Source organism: Condylura cristata, unplaced genomic scaffold (assembly GCF_000260355.1).
Source record: "Condylura cristata isolate star-nosed mole 26May11 unplaced genomic scaffold, ConCri1.0 scaffold00024, whole genome shotgun sequence".
Lineage (NCBI taxonomy): Eukaryota > Metazoa > Chordata > Mammalia > Eulipotyphla > Talpidae > Condylura > Condylura cristata.
Genome location: NW_004567125.1, coordinates 21,861,072 through 21,885,154, shown reverse-complemented (window position 1 = coordinate 21,885,154; position 24,083 = coordinate 21,861,072). Strand labels below are relative to the sequence as shown.

At 36.0% G+C, this 24,083-nt stretch overlaps 1 protein-coding gene across 10 annotated transcripts in view; it reads right to left on the bottom strand.

Annotated features, from left to right (window-relative positions):
• RASAL2 (RAS protein activator like 2) overlaps positions 1-24,083 on the bottom strand; it is a 307,801-nt gene that overhangs the window by 48,841 nt on the left and 234,877 nt on the right. For all 10 annotated transcript variants that reach the window (XM_012729032.1, XM_012729034.1, XM_012729033.1 and 7 more), the window contains one exon: positions 9,482-9,591. In XM_012729032.1, coding sequence (XP_012584486.1) covers positions 9,482-9,591 — 110 coding nt within the window. The remainder of the gene's footprint in view (positions 1-9,481; positions 9,592-24,083) is intronic.

The following is a 24,083-nucleotide window of genomic DNA, read 5'->3' as shown; positions in this document are numbered from 1 at the left end:
GAGTATAATGGACCAGGTGAGAAAATAACAACAATAATGAACAACCATATACCAGAGACATTTTGCAGGGGTGGAGTGGGGAGTGGGATCAAAAACGGGGGTGGGGGGGGGGGAGGGAAATGCGCGGGATTATGGTGATGGCACACGGGTGACTTGGTGATGGGAAACCCGCGGGGATTACAATTGAGATGGGAAAAAAAAGTACAAAATGATGTAAAAATAATCTGTTATAAAATAAAAAAAAAGAAAAAGAAAGGATAATAGTTTAAAACAAAGATAAAACATTCTAATGAACGTATTATCAAGATATAATTAGTAACTTCAATCGGATTTTTGTTCATAAAATTAAGGTATCCTTAATTGGTCCGTTGCAGTAAACACTAGTTTACAAGAGACATTTTATAATCTATAGCTGGATTATATTGATTAGTTAATGGTCTAGAATCCATTAATTTCTGAGAAGTTGTCATTCTATCCATGTACACTGTATTGAAACAGCTCATTCTTCTTTATTTTCTAGAATTCGTTTTTACTCTTCCTGTCTATCAGGTCAACAGACATTTATTGAGTTTCTTAATAGGAAATGCATTATGCTAGGGTATGGGAATACAAAGGCTGCTTGCACTCTTGAGGAGCTTTCAGTCTACTGTAGCATACAGAAACCTGAAAGACACGTTCATTAGCAAGTATGTAGTCTTATAAAGTATAGACAGTGGCCATGGGAAGGTACATGGAGTAGTGTTACTCTGGGATGATGATGAAAAGAAAGGAAGTCAGAGACTATATGACTCCTGATGGATATTGTCGCAACAGTATGAATTAGAATTAATCCAACAAAAAACAGGGTTTGGAATAGGAAATGGTATTCAGGTTAAACAGGGCAGCAAGATGAACAGAGAGATTATAAAATAGTATGATAAACAAATGACAGACTTTTATTTTGTACTGGTGGTAGGAAATAACTCTGAGAGGCAGGGAAGGATTGGACCATGTGGAGTTTTGCATGCTACGACAAAGAACATAGATTTTATTAAAGTATTATGTGTGTGTGTGTGAGAGAGAGAGACATTAAAATTGAAGTTTCCATTGAGACACTAAAACAGAATTTGTGTATACCAAAATGAACTACCAGAAAAAAAAGTAGAATTTACAAAGTAAAATTTGTAATCAGTTCTATTACCTGAAACCTTTCAAGATGAAGACTATAAAGTGTAATCAGAGGATGGAGAAGGGTAAGCATTTTGTTAGTTGTAATTTTAAGAGAAAACGCTGAGGAGGTTAGTCCCCACAAGGGATGTGGGCAGGGGATGCATTCAGGGTAGGTTTTATTCTGTTTGGGAGATGAGAACTGACTAACTATTGGTGGGAAAGCAAGAGAAGGTTGATGTTTTTTAATTAGCCTGCACTCCAAAAAGTTGTCAGTGTAGTGGATACTACACTTCCTGTGCGAATACTTCCTGTGGATTGGAGGACTAGGGATGAAAAAAACAGAATAGTAAGTATTCTTTCCTAGAAACTAAATGTGGTTGCAACTGAACACTTGGAGTAGAAATGTACCTGCCAAGCTCAATAAAACCATAGGTGAGAGCTCCTCAGAGATTAGACATTTTTGAAGCATTCCCCAAAGCACCCCAAGAGGGAAGAGTCAGCTTTAAACTCCTGCCAAGCTCAGAGAGCATAACAGAAGGCTAAGATGATACCAGAGGTTTTTTACATCATTTCCTCTCATTTTTCACTCTCCCCCACCTCTTAAGGGGGGGCACCTTAAATTATGGTTAGTAAGTTGGAGGGAAGAAAAGGGGGGGAATTAAATAGTTTTATAATATTTCCTTCTTTAGGGCAGGCAATTTGCCTACAGCTGGCTTATATGGGGCAAGTTTGCAGTTTTGAGTAACATCTATGACTGCACACCAGTAAGTTCTGAATCACACCTTATGGTTAAAGAAAACACAGGTTAAATACATCATCGATATACACAGAAAAGCTAAAAGCTACACAATTTCCAGATGAAAATCTCTTAGGACAAAAAACAAAAATTAAAAAACAAACAAACCTGTAAACAGTGCTTGTGGAAATGTGAAATGGTGCCAGTACTCTAGAAACCAATGTCAGTTTTATATAAACCCACACATGCACTTACCATGCAACTCAGCAATTACACTCTTGGGCATTTATCCCAGGGAAATGAAAACTGATGTTCACAGCAGCTCTATTCATAATAGTTAAAAACTAGAAAGAACCCAAATGTTCTTAAATGTGTGAGTGATTTAACAAACTCTGGTCCAGTCATGTAATGAAATACTACTCAGTGACAATAAAGAGCAAGCTACTGATAAATGAAACAACCTGGGTGGATTTCAAGAGCAATCTATATGTTGGAAAAAAGTCAATCTTAAGTGGTCATATACTACATGTTTTAATGGAAAATAAATTAATTGTTGCTAAGAAACAATGAGTGTGGCAAGGTGGGTATGATAGTAAAGAGTTGCTGGTAAAGGAAGTTCTTTCCTGGTAATGGAACTAGTCTGTATCTGAATTGTGCTGGTGCTGATCCAAATGTGTATTAGAAATAAAATACTCAGGATTATACACACACACAAATGAGTGCAGATAAAAATTATTTAAAACCTGGGCCCTCCCTGGTGGCGCAGCAGGTTAAAGCATAACACTAAGAAGCTAAAGCCACTTCCACATGAGTTCGATCCCCGCCTGCCCCAGAGGTGACCACATGGCGTGGCAGACCTCTCTCCATTATAGGGAGGAGCTGAGGATAGGGTTTGCAAGACTTTATTTTTACAACTTCTGTCAGTGCATAAAATCAAAATAATGATTAGGAGAAACTCCAGAAGCTGGGTCTATTGCTCCAAAAAGCCCTGTACCAATGGATATCTGACAAGTGGACTACTTTAAAGCTTTGTCAGTAAGCCACAGAATCGAGACTATTTCTGTGAAGGTTTTTATTTGAGGGGTGAAGAAGGTGAGAGAATTGTATTCTGTGTGCTTTATTTATTTAAAAATTTATTTGTTTATGCATAAAAGAACTGGGGTATACACCAGAGTTGTGGGGGTGGGGGTGAGAAGATTCACTAGCGACAGAGTGGAGAACTGCACAGGTAGATATACTAAGATACTCTGCTAAGGGGAGCAGCAGGCAAAATAGGAGAGGTCTGCTGTGCCATGTGGGTCCTTGGCTGGGGCTCGAACTTGTGCTGCAATGGCTGCCAATAGCTCCATAGTGCTGAGACAGCCCCTTGCACCACCAGGGAGGCCCTCCATCTGCTTTACTGACCTCATCTTTTTCAGCACTCCCAGAGTAAGGCTGGCAACCTGACAGGCATACAGAAACATGGAGTAACTGATAGTACAGTATCACCACCGTTTGTTAGCCATTTCCTAACAGTTCCTATATATCTCAAAGCATATTTGAACAAAAGGCAAAAAACACCACAGAATTTTCTCCTGTCCCAACACCCTTCCATATGACACTACTTTAAATGTGAAAGTGTTTCCAGTATTGATTCTAGGAAATCACTTTACTACCTTTTATCTAATTAGATGGCTTTGGAACGATGATGACTTTGTGACATCCTATTGATTTCATCTCTAAATGTTCCTCCTATCTTGTCTCTGTGCCTTTTCATTCCCACTGCCACTATTACCCTCATTATCTCTTTAGTTTTTTGATAGCTGGTTTCCCAGCTCTCTCTACAAACTAAGTTATCTGAAATCTCATAACTGGCTTAAACCATACATAGTACAATTTCAATTAGATCATTCCCTTGTCTCTATAAGTTTAAAGGCTCCCCACTATTTATATAACATTCAAACTTCTTAGTATGACTTCCAAGGACCACCTTTGCATGTAATACTGGATTGAGAACCATTTCCACCCTGAATTTTTAAGACTGTTCCAATGATTTCTTCTGGTTTTCAATATTTCTACTGAGAATTCCAATGCAATACTCCCATCTTCCTTCATATGCAACTTTTTAAAAAAAGGTTTTGAGAATTTTTTTTTTTGAGCCTCAGTGGGATATTTCATGATAATGTGACCTCATATGTGAGTACTGGGAAAGGTCTTGTTTTATTCATTCATTCACTGTCCTAGGAGTTTGGTGACTTGTAATCTGAACATATAAGTATTCTTGTTTGGGGAAATTTTCTTCATTACTTCTCTGATACTTTTCTCCCCCAACTTTTTTCCTTTTTTTTTTTTTTAACTCTTCTACTACAATCTTATGGGGTTTATTTTCTCACTTTCTGGAAGAATGACTTGATATCTACTTTTATACTTTTTATTTCCAAGCACTCTACCTAGTGTCACTAATGTTCCTTTTCTTAAAGCATCTTGTTACTGTTTCACAGAGGCTCAACTCTACTGAAAATATTCACTACACTTTTAAGTTGTTTTTGGCTCTGTGTTTGTGTCTATTTCTTCTAAGTCCTTCCCAATCGCCCCCACTTATTATTATTTTTTAATGCTCTGTCATTTTGGAGAATTATTTTAAATACCTGGAGATCCTTGGCTACTTGTCTATATTTAAAAGTAAATGACTAAAAAGTTCAGTGGAAGCTTTGTGTGCTGGAATGTAGCTTACAGACAAAGAATGTTATTGTAGAAACTTCCTTGGCCAGATTTTTGTTTTTGTTTTTAATAATTTAGCATTTTTATTGAGATAGGAGATATAATTAACATATCACAAAATAGGCCCATTGAGTATAGTTTTCAGTACAACAGTCATACAGTCTAAGCTTAAAATATTTTCATACTCCAAGAGAAATATTATACCCATTAGCAGTCAGTTCTCATTCATCAGAGCCCCAGCCCCAGTCTCTTCCAACTATTAATCTCCTATCTCTATAGATTTTCCTATTTTGGACACTTCACATAAATGGAATCATGTATTTGTCAATCGTGTGATTGGCTTCTTTTGCTTAGAATAAAGTTTCCAAGGTTTATTCAGGCTGTAGTGTGTATCACTACTGCATCCCTTTTATGGCTGAATAATAATTGCATTGCTTGTTACAGACCACATTTGCATACCTAGCTATCAGTTGATGGGCTTTTGGCTGTTCTGAATAATGAAACTAAGAATATTCATATAAAAGTTTTTCTGGGGACATATGTTTTCATTTACATTGGATGTACTTAAAGTGGAGTTATCAAGCTTCAATTTTCATGGAAGGGGACACAAATGTCAGTATCTATAGGTCTTTTTATGTGAATTGTCTAAATTTCTCAACTTTGTAATGTAATAAGTGGCTGCTGGTTTCTGACAGCTGGGTGGGAGCTACATATTTCCAGATTTCTGATGGTGGGTGGGTGAATCAACCTCCTCCTTATGTCAAACACTGCAGCTGTCTGGCATACAGTCAATTAACTTGTGGCTGAGCTTAAACTGAAATGTACTCAATGTCATAAATCATAAGGTGATATTAAGTGAATGGTTACAAGGACACAAGTAAATTTTCACACATGTACACATATACCAGATTCATAGCTATCCCATATCCCTTCCTTAATAACAGACTGTTGTATTACTGGGGCAATGATGCACTCAGGTATAAAATTCCCAGCATCTCATGTAAATAAAGGTAGAGATCAGAAATAAGTAGAAGTCACTAGACAGGGTTTCAGGGAAGTCACTTGAAAGGGAAATAACTTAGTTGGAAGAAAGATGCTCTTTTATGACCCAGAAACAAGGACACTATGGCTGAAGTTCTCGTAACTATCTTGTGCTATTAAAGAAATCCTTGAAGTGCTTATGAATGGCAAAGGAAAAGGCTAACAAAAAGCCCTTGCTGCTTAGCCTGGACTGCCCAGCTTCAGACTTCTCTGATGTGAGGAAAAAAAATCACTAGACATTGTTTAAGATATTTTTAATACCTATTTATCAGAAGCTGATCTGAGTGCTAACTGATAGACTTCTTTTAGAATTCCCTTCTATAGACAATTACATTTAATCTTCCTCTTATTTTAAATAATCTAACTCAGTTTCCTCATAGTTTCACCAAAGACAGAGGTCATATTTTTGTTTCTTATATTGAGTATTTTTTAAGACATATAAATCAGAAAGATTTTTATTTATCAACTTAAAAAATGGAATGCTGTATTTTCTTTTTTATTATGCATTTATATTTTTTAAAGATTTATTTATTTATTCATACAGAACTGGGGTACAGGCCAGAGATGCGGAGGGTGAGAGGATTCACCAGGGACAGAGTGGGGAGCAGAACAGGCAGATCAACGAAGTACACTGCTGAGGGGAGCAATGGGCAGGTCAGGAGAGGTCTGCCAAGCCATGTGGTCATCTCTGGGGCAGGCGGGGATCGAACTCATGCGGAAGTGGCTTAAGCTTCTTAGTGCTGTGCTTTAACCTGCTGCGCCACCAGGGAGGGCCAAGGAATGCTATATTTTCATTACATATCATGAACAAACATATTTCCCTTCAAGTTTCATGATTTTGCACTTTTTGTTTTGATCATTATTTCCACTTGGAAAAAAGCTCACCCCTGTGTTCTCAGTTCAAATTATACTGTCTCTGAAAGGTTCAGCTCATAGGTTTCTGCCATCAAAGGCCTTTTCCTGATCCACCCAAGAAGAAACTTAACCTTTTCTGTGCCATTTGCTTGCTCTTTGACTTTTTTATTGGACTCCTTGTGGCCAGTGACTGTATTTTTAGGTGTCATTATTCCCATGTAGTATGTGGTTTTCTCACACATTACATGTCATGACATATAAAGAAATTTGCTTTTCAGAAATATTGTTAGGCAAATTTTTCACTTTTTATGCTGATGTCACACAATTCTAAAAAAGAAATTCTGAGTTTAAAGATCATTATAAATTGGCCCAAAAGTAACACTGATAAATAATTCCACCAGGGACTTACAGCAGAGTTTATGACTTACAATCATTGGTTAGACAAATCTGGAGCTGTCAGAGACTTTTTAATCAACCAAGTCTGCATATTAAAATACTTTTGGTATTTCTTCACAGAAAAGCTTACTGACCTTATGTAGAAACCCTTGTAAGATAAAACTATTCATTTAAGTCAATTTCTCTGCTATCTCAAAGTAGTAACTCAGATCTCATAAGAATAATTCTCTATTTTTAAAAGGTTATGAGTGCAAATGAGGTTATCAAAATCCTCCAAGAATTAAAAATCTCATCAACACACATCCACAAAATCATGATCACTAATTTATTTTCCTTCTGATACCTCTGGACGGAATATTTCCTCCTCTTGAAGAAGAGAGAGATAAAATGATTTGCACAGCATCCTAATAAGCATTTAATGAGAAACAGATCCCTGGCTTCTTGAGTTCAATGTTCTGGTCAAATTCAGCCAGGTAAGCAACAAAGAAAATATGACATGTTGAGCCAAATGAAAATCTAAACCTTCTATATAATTTAGCCATGATTTTAAAATACAAGAAACAGAATGGGAGAAAATTTAGCAATAAGCATAACAGTGGCTGACATCCCTGGCAAAAACAAAGAACTATGCTGAATCATAAAAAAAAGGCAAATAGTTCAACAAAAAAATGGGTAAAGGAATAAATAGGCAAGTCATATAAAAAGAAAACATGTAAAAAGATATTTAACATATGAGCCATTAGGGAACTACAAATTAGAGCAAGGAAATTCACCTTGCCCCAACCCCCTACCTTTTCTTGAAAGGTAAACATGTGGACTCTATGCTAAACCTTTTGGATGGAAGCCTAAATTCTACCATACTTCTAAGCTGTGCAATCTTGGGAAATTTCCTAAAATCTCTGAATCCCAGGTTTCTCATCTTCAAAATGAGATCATGAGAGTAGCTACCACGCAGGATTGTTGTGATGTTAAAGTGAGTTAGTTGATGAAAACTGCCTAAAACAGTGTCTGGCATATAGTAAATACTACATATGTGTTTATTCATCCATCATAAATATCTGTATTAAATATGAAAGGCAGACATGAATTCAAACTCAAACTCTACTTACTAGCTGTATGACCTTGTGCCACTTTCTCAGTCCCTTTTATTTTACCTCTTCTTCTGTGAAATGAGGATAATAATATTGTCTAGAGTTATGTTACATGAAAGACCACATTAAAAATCTTAACACATAGTAACACTCAATAAATGCTGTGATTTCAAGATATACCAGGTGCCATTTCTGAAGTTTTAAACATTATGTAGACATGAAGTATTAAAATTATGTCCTAAAAATGGGCAAAAGGGCTAAACAGACTTTTCTTCAAAGAAGATAGATGCTCAACAGACAAATGAAAAAATGTTCAGAATCATTATTATAAGGGAAACAGAAGTCAAGGCCATAGTGAGATTAACACCTTAGAATGACTTACTCAAAAAAAAAAAAAAAAAAACAAAACTGGAAAAAATGAGTACCAGCAAGGGTGTGGAGAAAAAGGAACACTCATGTACCAGTTGCTGGAATATAAGGTGACATAAGTCTCTATACAAAGCAGTATGAAATTCTTTTAAAAATGAAAATTGCACACAGGTGATTTGGTGATGGGAAGCCCATGGGGATTAAACTGAGATGGAAAAAGGCACAAAATGAAAATTGGAAATACTATATGATCCAGCAATACCACTGTAAGTATTTATGCAAAGACTATGAAAACATTAAAAAAGAAAGATTTATGCACCCATATCCTCATAGGGAGCATTATTCACAATAGCTTAGATATGGAATCAACTTAAATACCAATTGACATGTGACTGGATAGAGAAATTATGACATATATGCTCAGTGGAATGCTACTCAGCTACTAGAAAAGGTGAAATAGTGCTGCTTGGTACAATATGGGAACCAATATATGTACCAATGAGGTGACTATGCTAAGTGAAATAAATCTGAAAGTAAAAGACAACTACTACATGGTTTCTCTCATTTGTGGAATGTAAGTAGTTAAGGAAATCGCAACAAAAAATAATTCTTAGAAACTAAGGTGGTTTACAGTATGTTTGTACAAGGGGTGGGGTATGTAGGAGAGGAGGTGGGGAAGTAATGTAACTGTGGCACAGGAATATGTTGAGGTGTGAAGCTATAACTCCCAAATTGTAGAGTTATATAAATGAATAAAAAATCATTAAAATTTGGGGAAAAGACATGTCCTAGCACATATTCAATGATTTTACCTTATCATGTTATTATAAAGATTAAAGAAGATAATGTGCATAAGGCATCTAATATAATGCTCAAAAATATTAGCACCACCATCCTCACAGTCATTTCATGAAGGAAAGTTACACCTGTAGCTACTATAACTTGATTCTATAGACCCAGCACAATGATTCTTAATTTAGTTTTTACGTACTGACAAACATTTCATTATTGTAAGATCCTTCAATATTTGAGCTGACATTTTGTATTTAATCTTTGTCATTGCTACAAAGTTAGAAAAGATGGAAAAATGCACTATCAGAACATATTGTAAAACTGCTGTGTTTTAAGCCAGTTCACTTCCTACCTGTCCTCTGTATTGCGAAGGGAGGGAAGCCGGAAGCTTGTGTTCCTGTCCAGCTTTGATTGGCTTTTGGTCCTCTTGATGGAGCCTTTCAGACGCTTGCTGAAGAATCCCTAGGATGAAAAGCAAAAAGTGATGGGAAGAAAAATAAATAAGAGAACCTTGCTATCTTCTTACTTTCCTGTAAAATCACTGCAAAAGATATTTAGATTTTTATAATGAGGACCTAAATCAGAATCTGGCTTTTAATTTTTAAACTTCTAGCTTGAGGCCACATGACAAAATGTTGATTTTTTTCCCTTCTGATACAAGGATAATTAAGATTTTTATTTGATTTGAAGTACTTCATTTCTCACTTCTTTAATTTTCTAGACAAACATTTAATGTTAATAATATGCATATTTTTAAAGCACACAAATATAACATAGAAAATATACCCTTTTCTATGATAATGTCAGCAATTTCAATAGCAGTGGCAGTCAATGATCCTGAGCTAAATTAAGTGAATAGGATCAGAATAGCATGTCAAAGGAGCATGACAATATCAAAGTAGCTGGTGCACTATAAGCATTTTAAAAATGTTGACAGTTGGGAGACAAGAAGTTTCATCCTACCACGGGGGGTAAAAAAGTAATAAATATAAGGCAATGTGTTGGTCTTATAAGCATTAATATTTGGTCTGTATCACCTTGCATATTTGTAAAGTTAAGTTCTGAACACAGTGAACTATTTTAATATGAAATAGATATGATTTATAAACCCAAGAAAACACATAGAATTCAAATCAGGTGCTTTCTAGTTTCTGGTCCCTGCTTGCTTCCTGCCACTTCCCCTATATTATTTAAAGTTCTCTGAACTCCTAGCCTCAACAACTGGTTTATGAAAAGATACTGGGAAGACATTTCTGAAATGTCTTCAGAAAAGATTGTAATTCAAAGAAAGGTACTTTTTTGACATACGTAAAATGACTTTTTCTAACTGTCTGAGATGAATATTAGTTTCTAATAACTATATAATAAATATTTCCATAGGGAAGAAATACTGGGTAATATCAGTACAGCAAGTTGTTTAGACTTATTCAGTTATGACTAAATACCACTGTTTTACTGTAAAAGTCTACATCGGTCAGCTATATTATGCTGATCTCATAACCCCCCAATCTTTGTGGCATTAAACATGTCTACAAGAAGGTCAACTACGAGGAATGGAAGTCTGAATCTATGCTGTCCTTTACTTGGAGACTCAGGCTAAGGGGGCATTAACAGAAAAAAGGACAAAGGAATTGTGATGAATTATGTCCTAATTTTATAGATTCCTGTCTCTTCTGATCTCAATTCACTGGACAAAGAAAGCCACAAGACCAAAGCTAACTTCAATGGCCTAAGCACGTACAATCAATCCTAACATCTAGCCAGAAAGCGACTGGAAATATTTGGTGAATTGCAGAGTGGACTACCACAGTTCTGCTCCAGGTCATTGTTTTGTGAACACATAGGCATTGATCCTTTCTTTAGAGAAAAACGGAAGCAAATTTAATTTGAATCAGAAATATCATTGTTAGCTGACTCAAAAAAAAAAACTTAATAGATATTTTATTGTGCTTGCAGTCCAAAGAATGAGTAGAAATTTCTAGAAAACATCACACAGGCATAATCCCCTAAGTTATTTTAATTCCCTTTGCTGTTTTTTTTTAAAATTATTATTATAGGTATAAGAAATTGTCTGAGGTAAGAAAACAAGGATATTTTAAAAAGTACTAACTTTCCTAGAGACAATCATTTGTCTAGTCTCCTATAGAATTTTAGCATCATTAGAGAAAGTCTCAGCCATGTGTCCTTCAAGTAAACACTATACTTACTATTTTCCATGGTTCAATCAAGATGAATCACTAAATCTGCTCATAAATACAGTCAGCAAACCAGGCCTAAGTTTATAGAATTTTATTAGAATCATTTATAGTTAGTTCAAAAACCATTGGCCTAAGTTGAGAGTGAGTCAAAAGACCTGACCCAACACCACATATAAATACGTTTCTAACAAAAATACAATCAAGCACGAAATTAAGAATGTCCTAGTAGCTGTTTACCATTTGTGGCAATGACTATATCATAATACATATTTCAATCTATTTATTAATTTTGTGTCTATCTGTCATAAAGCACTGCTAGGCATTGTAAGGGAATCAAAATGTAGCCCTTAAAATTTTCAGGATTCAGGCACACACACATACAACCACACATATACTCTCACACATGACATAATTCGGAAGGTAAATACGCTAAATGCTTATTAAAGTTAATTCTTTGAATCTAGGACACCACTTTGTAAATTACACCATTATTTTACATACACTAAGAAAAGCAGCTGCCAAATGAATTAAAAAACAATGAAATAGAATTGTGAATTAGAAATTCACTTAGAATTTTAATTTTGTATTAAAGAAGTTTGTGAAAACTTATGTAGGAAGATTTTGTCATATACCATATAGTGTATACATAAAAAGAATATATACAAAATGAATTTCGTAAGGTGTTCCTAGTGCTTCTCCACTCTTCTGAATTATTGATACTTTCTGACTCAAAGTACTTTGTTATGTTTGCCTATGGAAAAGCACCTCGCATCCTTTCAATGATGTTGATGACACAGCATATATCTTGAAAGAGTAATCTACAGAGGTGTTAAAATGTGCATCTCAGAACTGATGAAATATGGTACTACTTTAGTGAGGTACAAAAATGATTTTTAGGAATTCAGGGAAAGACAAGATTACATCATCTGGAGAAATAAGGGGTGTTATATGGATGAAGTGTACTGTGCTGGGTTTCCAAAGGGTAAACAGAAAGTGTGTTCCTCAGATACACTGAGGAACAAGTGTATCTTTTTTTTTTATTTTACATTTTTACATTTTTTTTATTTTACATTTTTACATTTTTCCCCCCATGGAACAAGTGTATCTTATAGAGCACAACATGAGAAATGGCATGTAACTAAAAACACACAGTAATGTATACATAATGTATACAAAGTAGAGTTCGTCTGGCTGATAGCTAAAGAGGAGCATTGAAAAATAAGAATGAAAAGATGGCTTGATATTTAATAGCTAATGATGCATAATTGTTGCTCCTATTGTCCCTTCAACTTTTGAGGGGAGGTATAATGCCACAATATCTAAACTTTAGTAAATGCTGAAAAAGTATTTAATAAATACATTTAAAAATTATGGTTATTGCAGGAATACAACAAAATTTCAAAAGGAAAAGTTTAAGGTTGCTCAGCGTGGTCAGTGATATTGCACAGAAGTGTAGTCTATTAAATCTAGACAAAATTCTATTTTCACCTCCCTGATGTAAATGAAATATGGTTTTCACTTGAGAATATTATTTAACTTAGATTCCTATTTGATAGGAGCTTTTCATTTCCCCTACCTAATATTCAATGGTACCCAGGAAGAAGTGCTGGGATTTTTCTGCTCACTGTAATTGCTCATAGACCATTATTTCTTAAAAGTAACACCTGAGGTAAAGCATATTCATTTTTAAAAAATAAAGATTATTTATGCATACAAGAACTGGGGTGTAGGCCAGAGGTGGGTGGTGGTGGTGAGAGGATACACCAGAGACAGAGTGTGCAACAGAACAGGCATATCGACTGAATACACTGTGGAGGGGAGCAGTAGGTGAGACAGGAGAAGCCTTCTGCATCATGTGGGTCACCTCCCTGGCTAGGAATTGGACTTGTGCTACAGTGGTTGTAGGTAGCTTCTTAGTGCTGTGCTTTAACCCCGAAAGCATCTTTTTAACTCCTAATATCATGTTAGGAAATAAACAGGTAGTAATTCTTCAAAATCCTAGATTTACAGTTCTTGACTCCAATAACCTATATCCTCTCTAGAGACCCACTCCTAGAACCTAGATCTACACCCTAGATCTTATCATTCAGAAGTTTCCACTTTAAACTAAATGATAATATTCTTTCCAACTCCCTATCTGTATTCCCTTCTCCCAAAACACTCCAACTTCATTCTCAACTTCATGGCTAATTATCTGAAGCTATTCAATTACCCACAACCTTGATTATCTTAAATGGCTACCTATCCAAAAATCAGAAATGGACCAATCTATAAATACTGGTACCATGACTGGACTGTTGAACACTACACAGCTCAAGAGATACTGCTAAAAACCCAAGTGGTGGCTTGGCTTTTCTGTTCCTCCATACTAGAACAACATACTAGGCTTTGTAATAATATGACTTATGCTGGGAAATCTCTGAGTATTTGACAGTCCACTTGGCACTACCCCCTTCTGAGCAGTTTCTTAAGCATAGGTCAACTATGATTTGTATGATATACAGTTCTGCCCTGACTGTAGCTGGTGTGGTATATCAAGTGGCTACTTACCAGTCCAGCCTGATCTCTGGCCATTCTTTGCTTCATGCTTATTACTTCAGCAACTCTAAAAACCTACAATTCTCTACAGTCGCCATGAATCTCTGCTATTGCTCATAATACCTGGCAAAACCAACCTTTCAGACTCAGCTCAGGCATTTCTTCTTTTAGGGTATCTTGAACTATCCCAACCCTGCTCTAGATTGAGTGTGCTCCCTCTCCACCTTCAGGCTTTCAAGTACCTATACATAGACCTTGCCTTACAGTTAGCACCTTTTATGTCTCCCCTACTAAAACACAAATCCCCTTATAAATTCCTAAAGGAAGGAACTAAACAGTATTTGCATTGCCAGAGAAGATCTGATTTATCATCTGACATTTAGAAGGACTCAATGTTCACAAGATTGAAATATAATAGGCAGTGAAATGAATAAAAGCTACTGTGGTATTTGTGCTAAAAGTGCCACCATGGAAAGATCTGAGAACTTTAAATCAGAAAGTATGGCTTTAAATCTTGGTTCCAATTTCTCCTAGTTGAATGTCTTGGACGTCATAACTTGCAATTTTCAGATTTCTTATTTGTAAAGTGAAAATTAAAAATATCTTCCTCCTAGGGCCATTTGAATGAAAAAGATAACCCAGAGTTTTCAAAATTTGGGCACTTGTAAGTATTAAGTGAATATCAATCAAGGATATAGAAACTACTGAATAGGCTAGGTAGAATCATGTTTTTTCCTTCTAGAGACAAACAACAAAGGAAGGGAAGGAAACTATTCAACAGAAACAAATTCCACAAGAGTTAGCATTTTGTTCAATCATGTATTTCTCTGTATACAGAAATACTTGGGACATTATAACTACTCAATAAACATTTGTTGACTGAATGGATTTATTAAATGTTTCCAGGGCTTCAAGCACCAGCCAGGTAACTTTCCAGTATGTAAAATCATTTAATTCATGCAACAGCTCAATGAGATAGGTGTTCAGTGACTTGCTGTAGGTCACAAAGTAAGAAAGAGGACTTAAACCCAGCATACTGCTAGTACTTACTTAAAAAGTTTCATTCACATATATTTTGAATACCTGTATTTGTCAGATACTCAAGGCACTTAAAAGATATTAGTGAGCCAAACAAAAAAACTTTATCTTTACTAAGTTTAAATATAAGTGGGAGGAGATACTGAACAAAGAACATTCTAAACTAGTAAAAGACAAACACATAGAAAACAGGGCCATGTGAAAGTTTTGGGAATGTAAAGTGGTCATGGGAGGCCTTGTGGGGATAGAGAACATTAGGCAGTGACTTGAAGGAGTTGAGTTAGTCTGCTGAAGAGGGGAAAAGCATTGTGGGCAAGAAGAGGCTGGGCAAAAGCATTAAGGCAGAGGCATACATAGTATGTTCAAGAAAGAGCAAAGAAGTCATTGTGGTTGGAATGGGGAAACAATGGGGAGGGTAGTAGGAAATGAGGTAAGAGAGGTAGCAAGGTAAGGAGGTTCCACAGCAGGGGTGGGAGATGACATAATGTGCAGATCCTATAGGTCAAACTCACCTTTTGTCCTGACTTCTAAAGATACCCAATAAAAGAAAAGACCACTGAAAGCAATTATATTTTAATATCCATTTGCTTCTCAGAGAAGAATACTTTAAACCATGAAAATAGAAATGTGCACTGATTTAAAAATGAACTTTTGAGCAAGAATGCTTAATACATAAAAATTCACTTTTTTCATGAGCAGATCACATATCAACAGTAAGTGAAAAAAAAAAAGAAGTTATATGACTTTCGTTAAGTCTCACAATTGCTAAGTGACAGAATAGAACATCAGGCCCAGGGAGCCTGATTGTGGAGCTTTTGCTTTTTAATCACTGTTTAACACTAAATTTCTGTATTCAAATTCATCTGCAAATATTCCAGCTCTATAATATAACAATTTCTACATTTATGCTATACTTAATTTTTACACATATCTTAATATAGAATTGTATACCACAGAGAGGCAGAAATGCAATATGACAATTCAAAAATAGGAGGGAAGGGAAAAAAGAAACCAAAAAGAAAACCACACTGGCATGTCATTTGATTTAGAAAAGTTTGTCCCTAAGGCTTCTCTTTATATACTTAAACTAAAGTGAGTCTGAAGCCCTACTGAAATTACTTTTATATGTAACAGATTCTGTGGTTACTGAGGATAAGAGAAATAATGCACATATAAATTTTAAAATAGATGGATGCCAAGAGGAAAATGCTTCTTTCACATATAATGCTTCTTTATGATATCCATGTCTTATAAAAATATGAAATATAAATAGTGCTCTACAGCATAATCTAAATATCTAACAGCATGAATGTAAACAAAGACTACAAATAAAATGATTTCATTCTTCTGACACCGATCCAAGGTGAAAGGAGACTAATAATACCCCTCCCCCATTCTGCTTTATCCAATTCTTCTTTGAAATGCTGTTGCTACCATCTACAATTCTTAAAAATTGTAGAAACTCATCATATTAAACAACTACATTGTCATAGCAATTGATACAACTAAAATGACTTACTTTAATTAGTTGGTACTCACTATTTTCTGTCAAAATATGGCTTAAAATTAGCAACTGCGTGTGAAAGAAAAGGCCAAATGCTGCCTTTCTCCAGAGCTTGGCATGTGTTAAGATAATGATAAAAGTTGCTCACCACCTGCAAATTGGAGTAACCCCCGAAGACTGAACTTGGCTATCAGGGCATGATTGGTAACTGAAATAAAACTGCTGCTATGCAACCACTCTCAGAAGCCTCAGTGGTGGTAATGAGACACGACCTCACTGGCGTCCTAGTGAGCTGTTGTTCCCTTAAGACATGGAGAAGTGGAAGCACAGAAACATGTCATCAGCTTTCACACAAAAACACAGTGATGTGCAGCAGAACTCTTTAACCCTGTTTGAGACTCTTTGTCATCAGTGAGCACACAGGGGATTAAGGACAACATTACAGCAATTCTAAGTGATTAACTATTTTGGACAACAGTTCTTTAAAATGTTATATGAGAAACACCAAGAAAAATGCCACCTTGTTAATTTGAAAAGAACCTGGTAAAAATCGTTTTCATTTTTTTTGGTTTCATTTTAATTAATAAATTAGTTGCCACATTTTGTACATTTGAGCAGTTATTTTATTTGGTATTGCAATTACTTCAGAAGAATGGCTATATGACATACAAACTATTCTCTTCTTTGTTCTCTTAGTATAACTTAGGAACTGGTAGATGTTTCATAAATGTTAACTAAGATCTGATTGTAGAGGTTCATTTACACTTGATAACATGCTGCTATTTCTTTGAGGATTCACCAGAGAGCAGGGAGCAGACCAGGAAGATGTACTGAAATACACTGCTAAGGGGAGCAGCAGATGAGACAGGAGAGGACTGCTAGGCCATGTGGGTCACTTCCCTGGCTGGGAATTGAACTCATGCTACAGTCAGTGGCTGCGCTAACTTCATAGTGCTGTGCTTTAACCCGTTGCACCACCAGGGAGGGTCCCACGCTATTTCTTTGGACATTACCTCCCTGGTAACTTTTTCCTAACCTTTTACTTTTAACTTTAATATATTTTAAATGTATCTTTTCTTTTTAAAATATAGTGTTTATTGAAATATAATTATGAAAGACAAAAAAATCCACAAAATTATTTTTATGTGGGTAGCTTGATGATTTTTGACACATGTATACTACTGCAGATAAGATACAGAACATTTCTATTATCCCCAATCTCAAATAACAGAAATTGTTATCAAACTTTATAGTTTCTACCAAGCTTACAGGGGAAGTAGTATCTTTGTGTTGTTTTAGCTGACATTTGTCTGATCATCAGTGTAAGCCAGAGGTGCAGGGGGTGAGAGGATTCACCAGGGACGGAGTGGAGAGCAGAACAAGTGGATTTACTGAAATACACTGCTAAGGGGAACAGCAGGCGAGACAGGACAGGTCTGTTATGTCATATGTCTGTTAGTTCCCTGATTAGGCATCAAACTCAGGACATAATGGTGATAATGCAGACTGATACCCAAGGTCACCAGAGAGGCTCCAAGTCAGGGCTATTTTGATAGTTTTTGAGAATTACCTGTTTGCTTCCCCCCCCCCATTTTTTATTGTACTTTGGCCATTTATCTCTCAATTTTAATGATTCTTTATATGTTGTAAACATTTTCTCCCAGTCTTTTATCTTCACTAGGATGCTTTAAATCATGGAATTTTTAAAAAACTCTTTTGTGCCCTGCCTCCTCAATAACCATCACAGAAAGTTTCTCCCTACTTAAGATTAAGGAGGAATTCACTATTTCTTGGTAGTACTTGCATGATTTCATGATTTAATTATTTTATTTTTACATTCAGATTTCTAATCCATTTGAGTTTACTCTTACAGAAGGTGTGCAATAGACATCTAATTGTATCTTTTTTTTTAAATGGCTACTCACTTGCCTTGACATTACTTCAAATGCCAACCATTCAGAAAACTATCCATTATTTCTCTAGTAGGAGTTAGTATCTCACTTCTGATTACCTAAAATTTTGTGTTTAAGAGAAGTGGATTAAGAAGATGGGTTGTATATACATAATGGAATATTACTCAGCTGAAAAAGATGAACACTATCATTTGGGACAACATGATGGAACTGGAGGGAATTATCTAAGTGAAATAAAGTCAGAAGGAGAAATGTAATGTCGTATGGAATATAGAGGGGGAAAAGAGGGGATTGTTAAAAGTGAACCAAAACAAACCCTAGAAATATGACTTCAGAATTCAGCTGGAGGAGAAGGGTGGAGGAGGGAATAGGAGGACACTCCACTCAGTAGCTCTGGTGTGCTGGGGTGGTGTGGTAGCATACATATAAGGAGGTATGAGCCTATTTCTGTAAATCATGTATAGTGTTGTAAACCAATATTACCTCAATAAAGAAAAAAATTTGTATTTATACTTTTGCTTCCTGTGTCTTGACTAATAACTAATCCTACCTCTCTTTTCTAGCTTCTATTGAGTCTTAATTTCTGAAGGCAAACATGACTGAGTTCATCTTTGTATTTCTACAGTGCTTGGCCCATAGAGGGCTTCTTAACATTTATTTTTGTAATGTTCATAATGATTAACCTGAGTTATCAAAAAATGCTCAATTAATTCAAGAAGGTGGGAAAAATATCTAATACCTCTGAGAGAAACACCACCTCAGGCTTATTAAAGTAACACCAATCTGGTCTTAAATGAGGAGCTTACTGTGTTGGATACTCATATCTGTACCCCACCTTGATTCCTGATAATGAAGTATATATTGATTTTATTATGGTTAGCAGAGACTACTGATCTTACTTAAAGAATATGAATATTAAGAAAGATAGCTTTAAGAGATAAAATGAGAAATGGTGCTTAAAACTAAGAAAGAGAGCATTTCTTCAAAGTGAGGTTTATTAGTCTATTGGACAGTTTCCCAGAGGTTCTCATGGAAACCTGAAAAAGCATCCAGTATTATAATGTGAGAGACATATTTTCATCATCAGGGGAGATGGACTAGATGAATTTAATTGAAATTCTCCACCTCTAATTTTCTAGGATGCTAAGAATAACAGTATGGAGGGGGAATTTAGAGTTTAACAGTTACATAAAAAATTCTCATTGCCTATGGTGAAACAAAATGCACCTAAAATTTAAATTATGGTGAGACAGAGGTACAAAGTGAGACAATATAGTCTTTATTAGCATTGATCAGAATCAGCCTTTAAAAAAATTTTTTTAAGCACAGGAGAGAGAAATCTATCATTATGGAAAAGTTTTATTGGACATACTTATGTAACTTTTAGAGCTATTTGCTAATTTTACTTCTCCTAATGCTACAATGTTTTCCTATTATGAATTTAGTATCCAAATATTAATAAATTGATCATTAGTATGTAGTACCTTTTCCTTTGCAAACCTTCAAGAATTTTAAAACAGTTTGTTATCATAAGAAAGGAACATAGGCCTTAGAAGAGGTCAAACAATTTGTTCTTCATCATACAAGTGAGATACTAACGGAACATGCATTAAAAAACACAATTTCTTACCACTCCTTTACCTGTTTTAGATATAAATTCTTAAATGATAATAAAAGGAAGTCCTTGTGATACTCTGGCAGAATTAAAATGGCAGTGACACAGACCTTAGGTCACATGGTCAGAAGATATCAAAGCCTTTTCAACTACAGGTACCTAATTTTAATGGAGAAGTGCCCTTGAGTGACAGCAGGCTCAATGAATGCATAAGATATGAGCCCAGATAGTTATGGGGATCATCAGTTCTTGACCTTCACTTCTGCTGGCTATATTGCTTTTTATCATTTAACTTTTAAAAAGCCGAGAGGCAGGCCACAATTCTATATATTCAGCCTATTCTCTGAGTGAGTAACAAACTAAGAAAGCAAGCCCTGTGAAAAGTCACTCTTTTAAATCATTATTCTCAAGTGGTTCCACAGGATTAAAATATTTCTTTCCATCAACCCTCAATTTTATTTTACCTAAACTTTTAAAAAAGTATACAATGTTGATTAATTTCAACCATCAACCAGTGATGAAGATGCTATGGACTAACACCTTAATGTCTCTGTAGTGCACAGACCTTCGGTATGAATGCAACTGGTATAATGAGTATTTATAAGCAGACTAGGAAAAATAAATGATCAATGCTGGAGTTACAAGATAAATAAGATCTAGTACTGATCTAGAAGGATGATTTCTAAAATATCTTCATCATATATGAAATGAGTAAATATATCATTGGTGTGCATTCCTATTATGCCTTACCTACAGACAATAAGAATGTTCGACCAATAAGTATAAAATATTCAATAAAATATAAATTTAAACAGTGAAATTTAAAACATCAAACATTCAATATTCTTTTTCTGCAACCCAAATAGATCATGCTGTTTAACCACTGGAGACCACCAGCTAGAATATCATAGACCAAAAAAGGCAACTACACAAATAATGACCCGAAAAACAACTGATAGTACTATAATGGATAATGCATACTCCTGGAGTCAGACAGCATGCCAATGCTAATATTGCCTAGAAGAGGTGAGGAGACATTGGAACTGAGTTTTAAAGGAGAATACTCAGGAGAACTTAAGTTCTCTACGGTAAATTAACATGATGTCCAGCATTGTAATATTAAACCTTGCCAAAAAAAAAAGGATAAGAATTCAATTAGGCCGAATAGGAAGACATATGCAAAGACAACTGGGAAAAGTTGTTTGGGGAATCCTTAAGTTTAGCAAAGATGCAGCACTATGAGAACACTCTTTAAGTTGAAGGCTTAGAGAAATGGGGCTGCTGAGTATTAAGCCCTGACACAGGATGGGCAGCCAAAACCTAGACAAATGAATGGCTCTCTGTGCCAATTACCCTTAAAGGATGTGTTAAAAATGGAAATTTTCAGCTGACCGAAGATATTCAAATGAGGCGAGGAAGAAACGGACAGAGAGAAGGTAGAAAGCACTTATTGTGCAATCCAAAAAAAAAAACAACCTACAAAATTTGATTGTGTCTGTGGTCCTCCCTGGTGGCGCAGCGGGTTAAAGCACAGCACTAAGAAGCTAAAGCCACTTCCGCATGAGTTCGATTCCCGCCTGCCCCGGAGGTGACCACATGGCATGGCAGACCTCTCCTGACCCGCCCGCTGCTCCCTTCAGCAGTGTACTTCGTCGATCTGTCTGTTCTGCTCCACACTCTGTCTCTGGTGAAGCCTCTCACCGGCCCCTGAGCCTCTGGCAAAATTTGATTGTGTCTATGAATGTGGGACCACAGAGAGCTACTAAAAGACTGAAGGAAGTCAGAATTTTCAGGTGTAAAGAAACTACTGTGGTAGCAGTGTGAAGGCTAAAGTGGGATATGGAGAGCAGGAATTGAGTTAAATATTGTACAGGACAGGACTGGTTATATATTTTGAAAGACTTGGTGTAAAAATACAAGGGTCCCTGTTCAAAAAACAGGAAAACAGTGCCATTACATATATTGAGATTGAAAAAAAAATAACAATCTTTTCCCCTTTCTTCAGCAGTATTACTCCATCTGCTGTGGTGGTTTTTCTTTCTTTTTTTTTTTTTAAAGATTTATTTATTTGTACATACAGAACTGGGGTACAGCTCAGGGGCAGCGAGAGGCTTTACCATAGACAGATGGGGAGCAGAAGAGGAAGACTGACGAAGTACACTGCTGAGGGGAGCAGCGGGCAGGTCAAGAGAGGTCTGTCATGCCATGTGGTCAACTCCGGGGCAGGCGGGGATCGAACTCATGCTGAAGTGGCTTTAGCTTCTCAGTGCTGTGCTTTAACCTGCTGTGCCACCAGGAGGGCCTGCAGTGGTGTTTTTTAACTTGCTATTTAAAGTCACACTCATTTGGGTACCAGGACCAGTGCAGACCTTCACAGGTGCCTTTGGGTGCAAGTTTATGACTCAATATGTGGGTGGTCCTCTGGCTGCCAGATTTCCCCTTTCCGGCTACCAAACCCCTGTGACATATCTTGGCCCAGAGCAGGAAAAGTGAGCCAAGCTTATTCTCTTCCCCTGGTTGTTCTGCAATTCACCCAGAGTTGGCTGTGGGCCACATGCCTGATAGTAGTAGTGCTAACAGGCCGGAGACCCGTCATGCCTTGCCTCTACCTGACTATCTTTCTTATGTGTATACACAAGCTGCTACCAAGGTCAGAGAGCGACAAGTATGACTGAGTAAACAGATATGGCATGGGGGAAGGGGTGAGGGGGAGGTGAGTGGTGATGGTGGGGCAGGGCAGTAGGCAGTGTAGAATCCATTCAGGAGGCAGCGGGAGGTAGTATCCTTTTTGGGTCCAAATCCTGTACATGCTCCAATGTCCCACTGAACTTGACTTAAAAAACACAAATCCACAAAGATGAATCATTAAGAATTTTGAGATGGCAACTACAGAGCATCAAACTCTGAGGGCGGATTCCATGTAATAAAATGATTTCATGCTCATGAAGCCAGCCTGGGTTGGAGAATGACAATGGTTTAGAGAAAGATCAGAAGTACTAATAATTGAAGTCAGTTAAGTGGTAATGGGTCTGGAAGAAAGGACAGATGAGTATGAAGGGAGGCAAAAGATTTGAGAAGAAAGATAAAATAATAGTAAGGTTCTTGTTTTCTGGCTCTGGGAACTAAAGAAATTTGGAGTACTATAAAATTAGAAATTTAGGGGGGCTAATAGTTTTTGGGCAAAAATACAAGTGTATATAGTATGGGTCAAGCTGAATCTTTTCAAATTATGATGAAATATTAGAATGAAGTCTTAGAATTAAGACTATTTAGAAAGAAACTCTCCCAAATAATATTCCTTTCCATTCCTTGATTTGGTTGATCAGTAATTTCATAATAATCATAAATCATTAAATAATTCTTTAGGCTGTTTTTTTTTTTTACATAATAAAATGTTATTACAATGCCTTCTAACTAAGTTTGTTAAGCATACTTGGTCAATCAAGAGGTTTAATTATGAAGACACAATTTAAAAATCCTCTTAATATGAAGATCTGAGCACAATCCCTTTAAACAAGTTCATGTATATACCACATCAAGCCGGCATGCATAGTCAGAAGTAAACTAGAGGCAAAATTTTAAAAATCAAGCCATTTTCATAGAAGAGACATGAATTTATGGAAGAGATTATAAAATATGCTACATAATAATTCTTAAGATGTAAAAATTCACAAAAACTGAAAAAAATATGTATATATATGACTACCATAATTTGCTTTATTCTTTTAAAGCCAATTATCAAATTTTGTATTTTTATATCCTTGAGTAAAATGTATGATACTATCTTTTTTAAAGCAGGTAAAGTGTGGTATGCAGATATGTAAAGTATTAGTAATGAGCCCCTAAAAAAGCATTACAGCAAATAAGTAATCAAATATAATGAAGTGCAGCCTACATTTTATTTAGCCTATTATATTCAAAATAATACTATTCTGACTTACAATCAATATTAAGGTATATTCATATTCTTAAATTCTTTTCCCCAATTTTTTAAAAAAATAGCTTTATTTTATTTTATTTTTTTTAAGATTTATTTATTCATACAGAACTTGGGTACAGGGCAGAGATGCGGAGGGTGAGAGGATTCACCAGAGACAAGGTGGGGAGCAGAACAGGCAGACTGACAAAGTACAGTGCTGAGGGGAGCA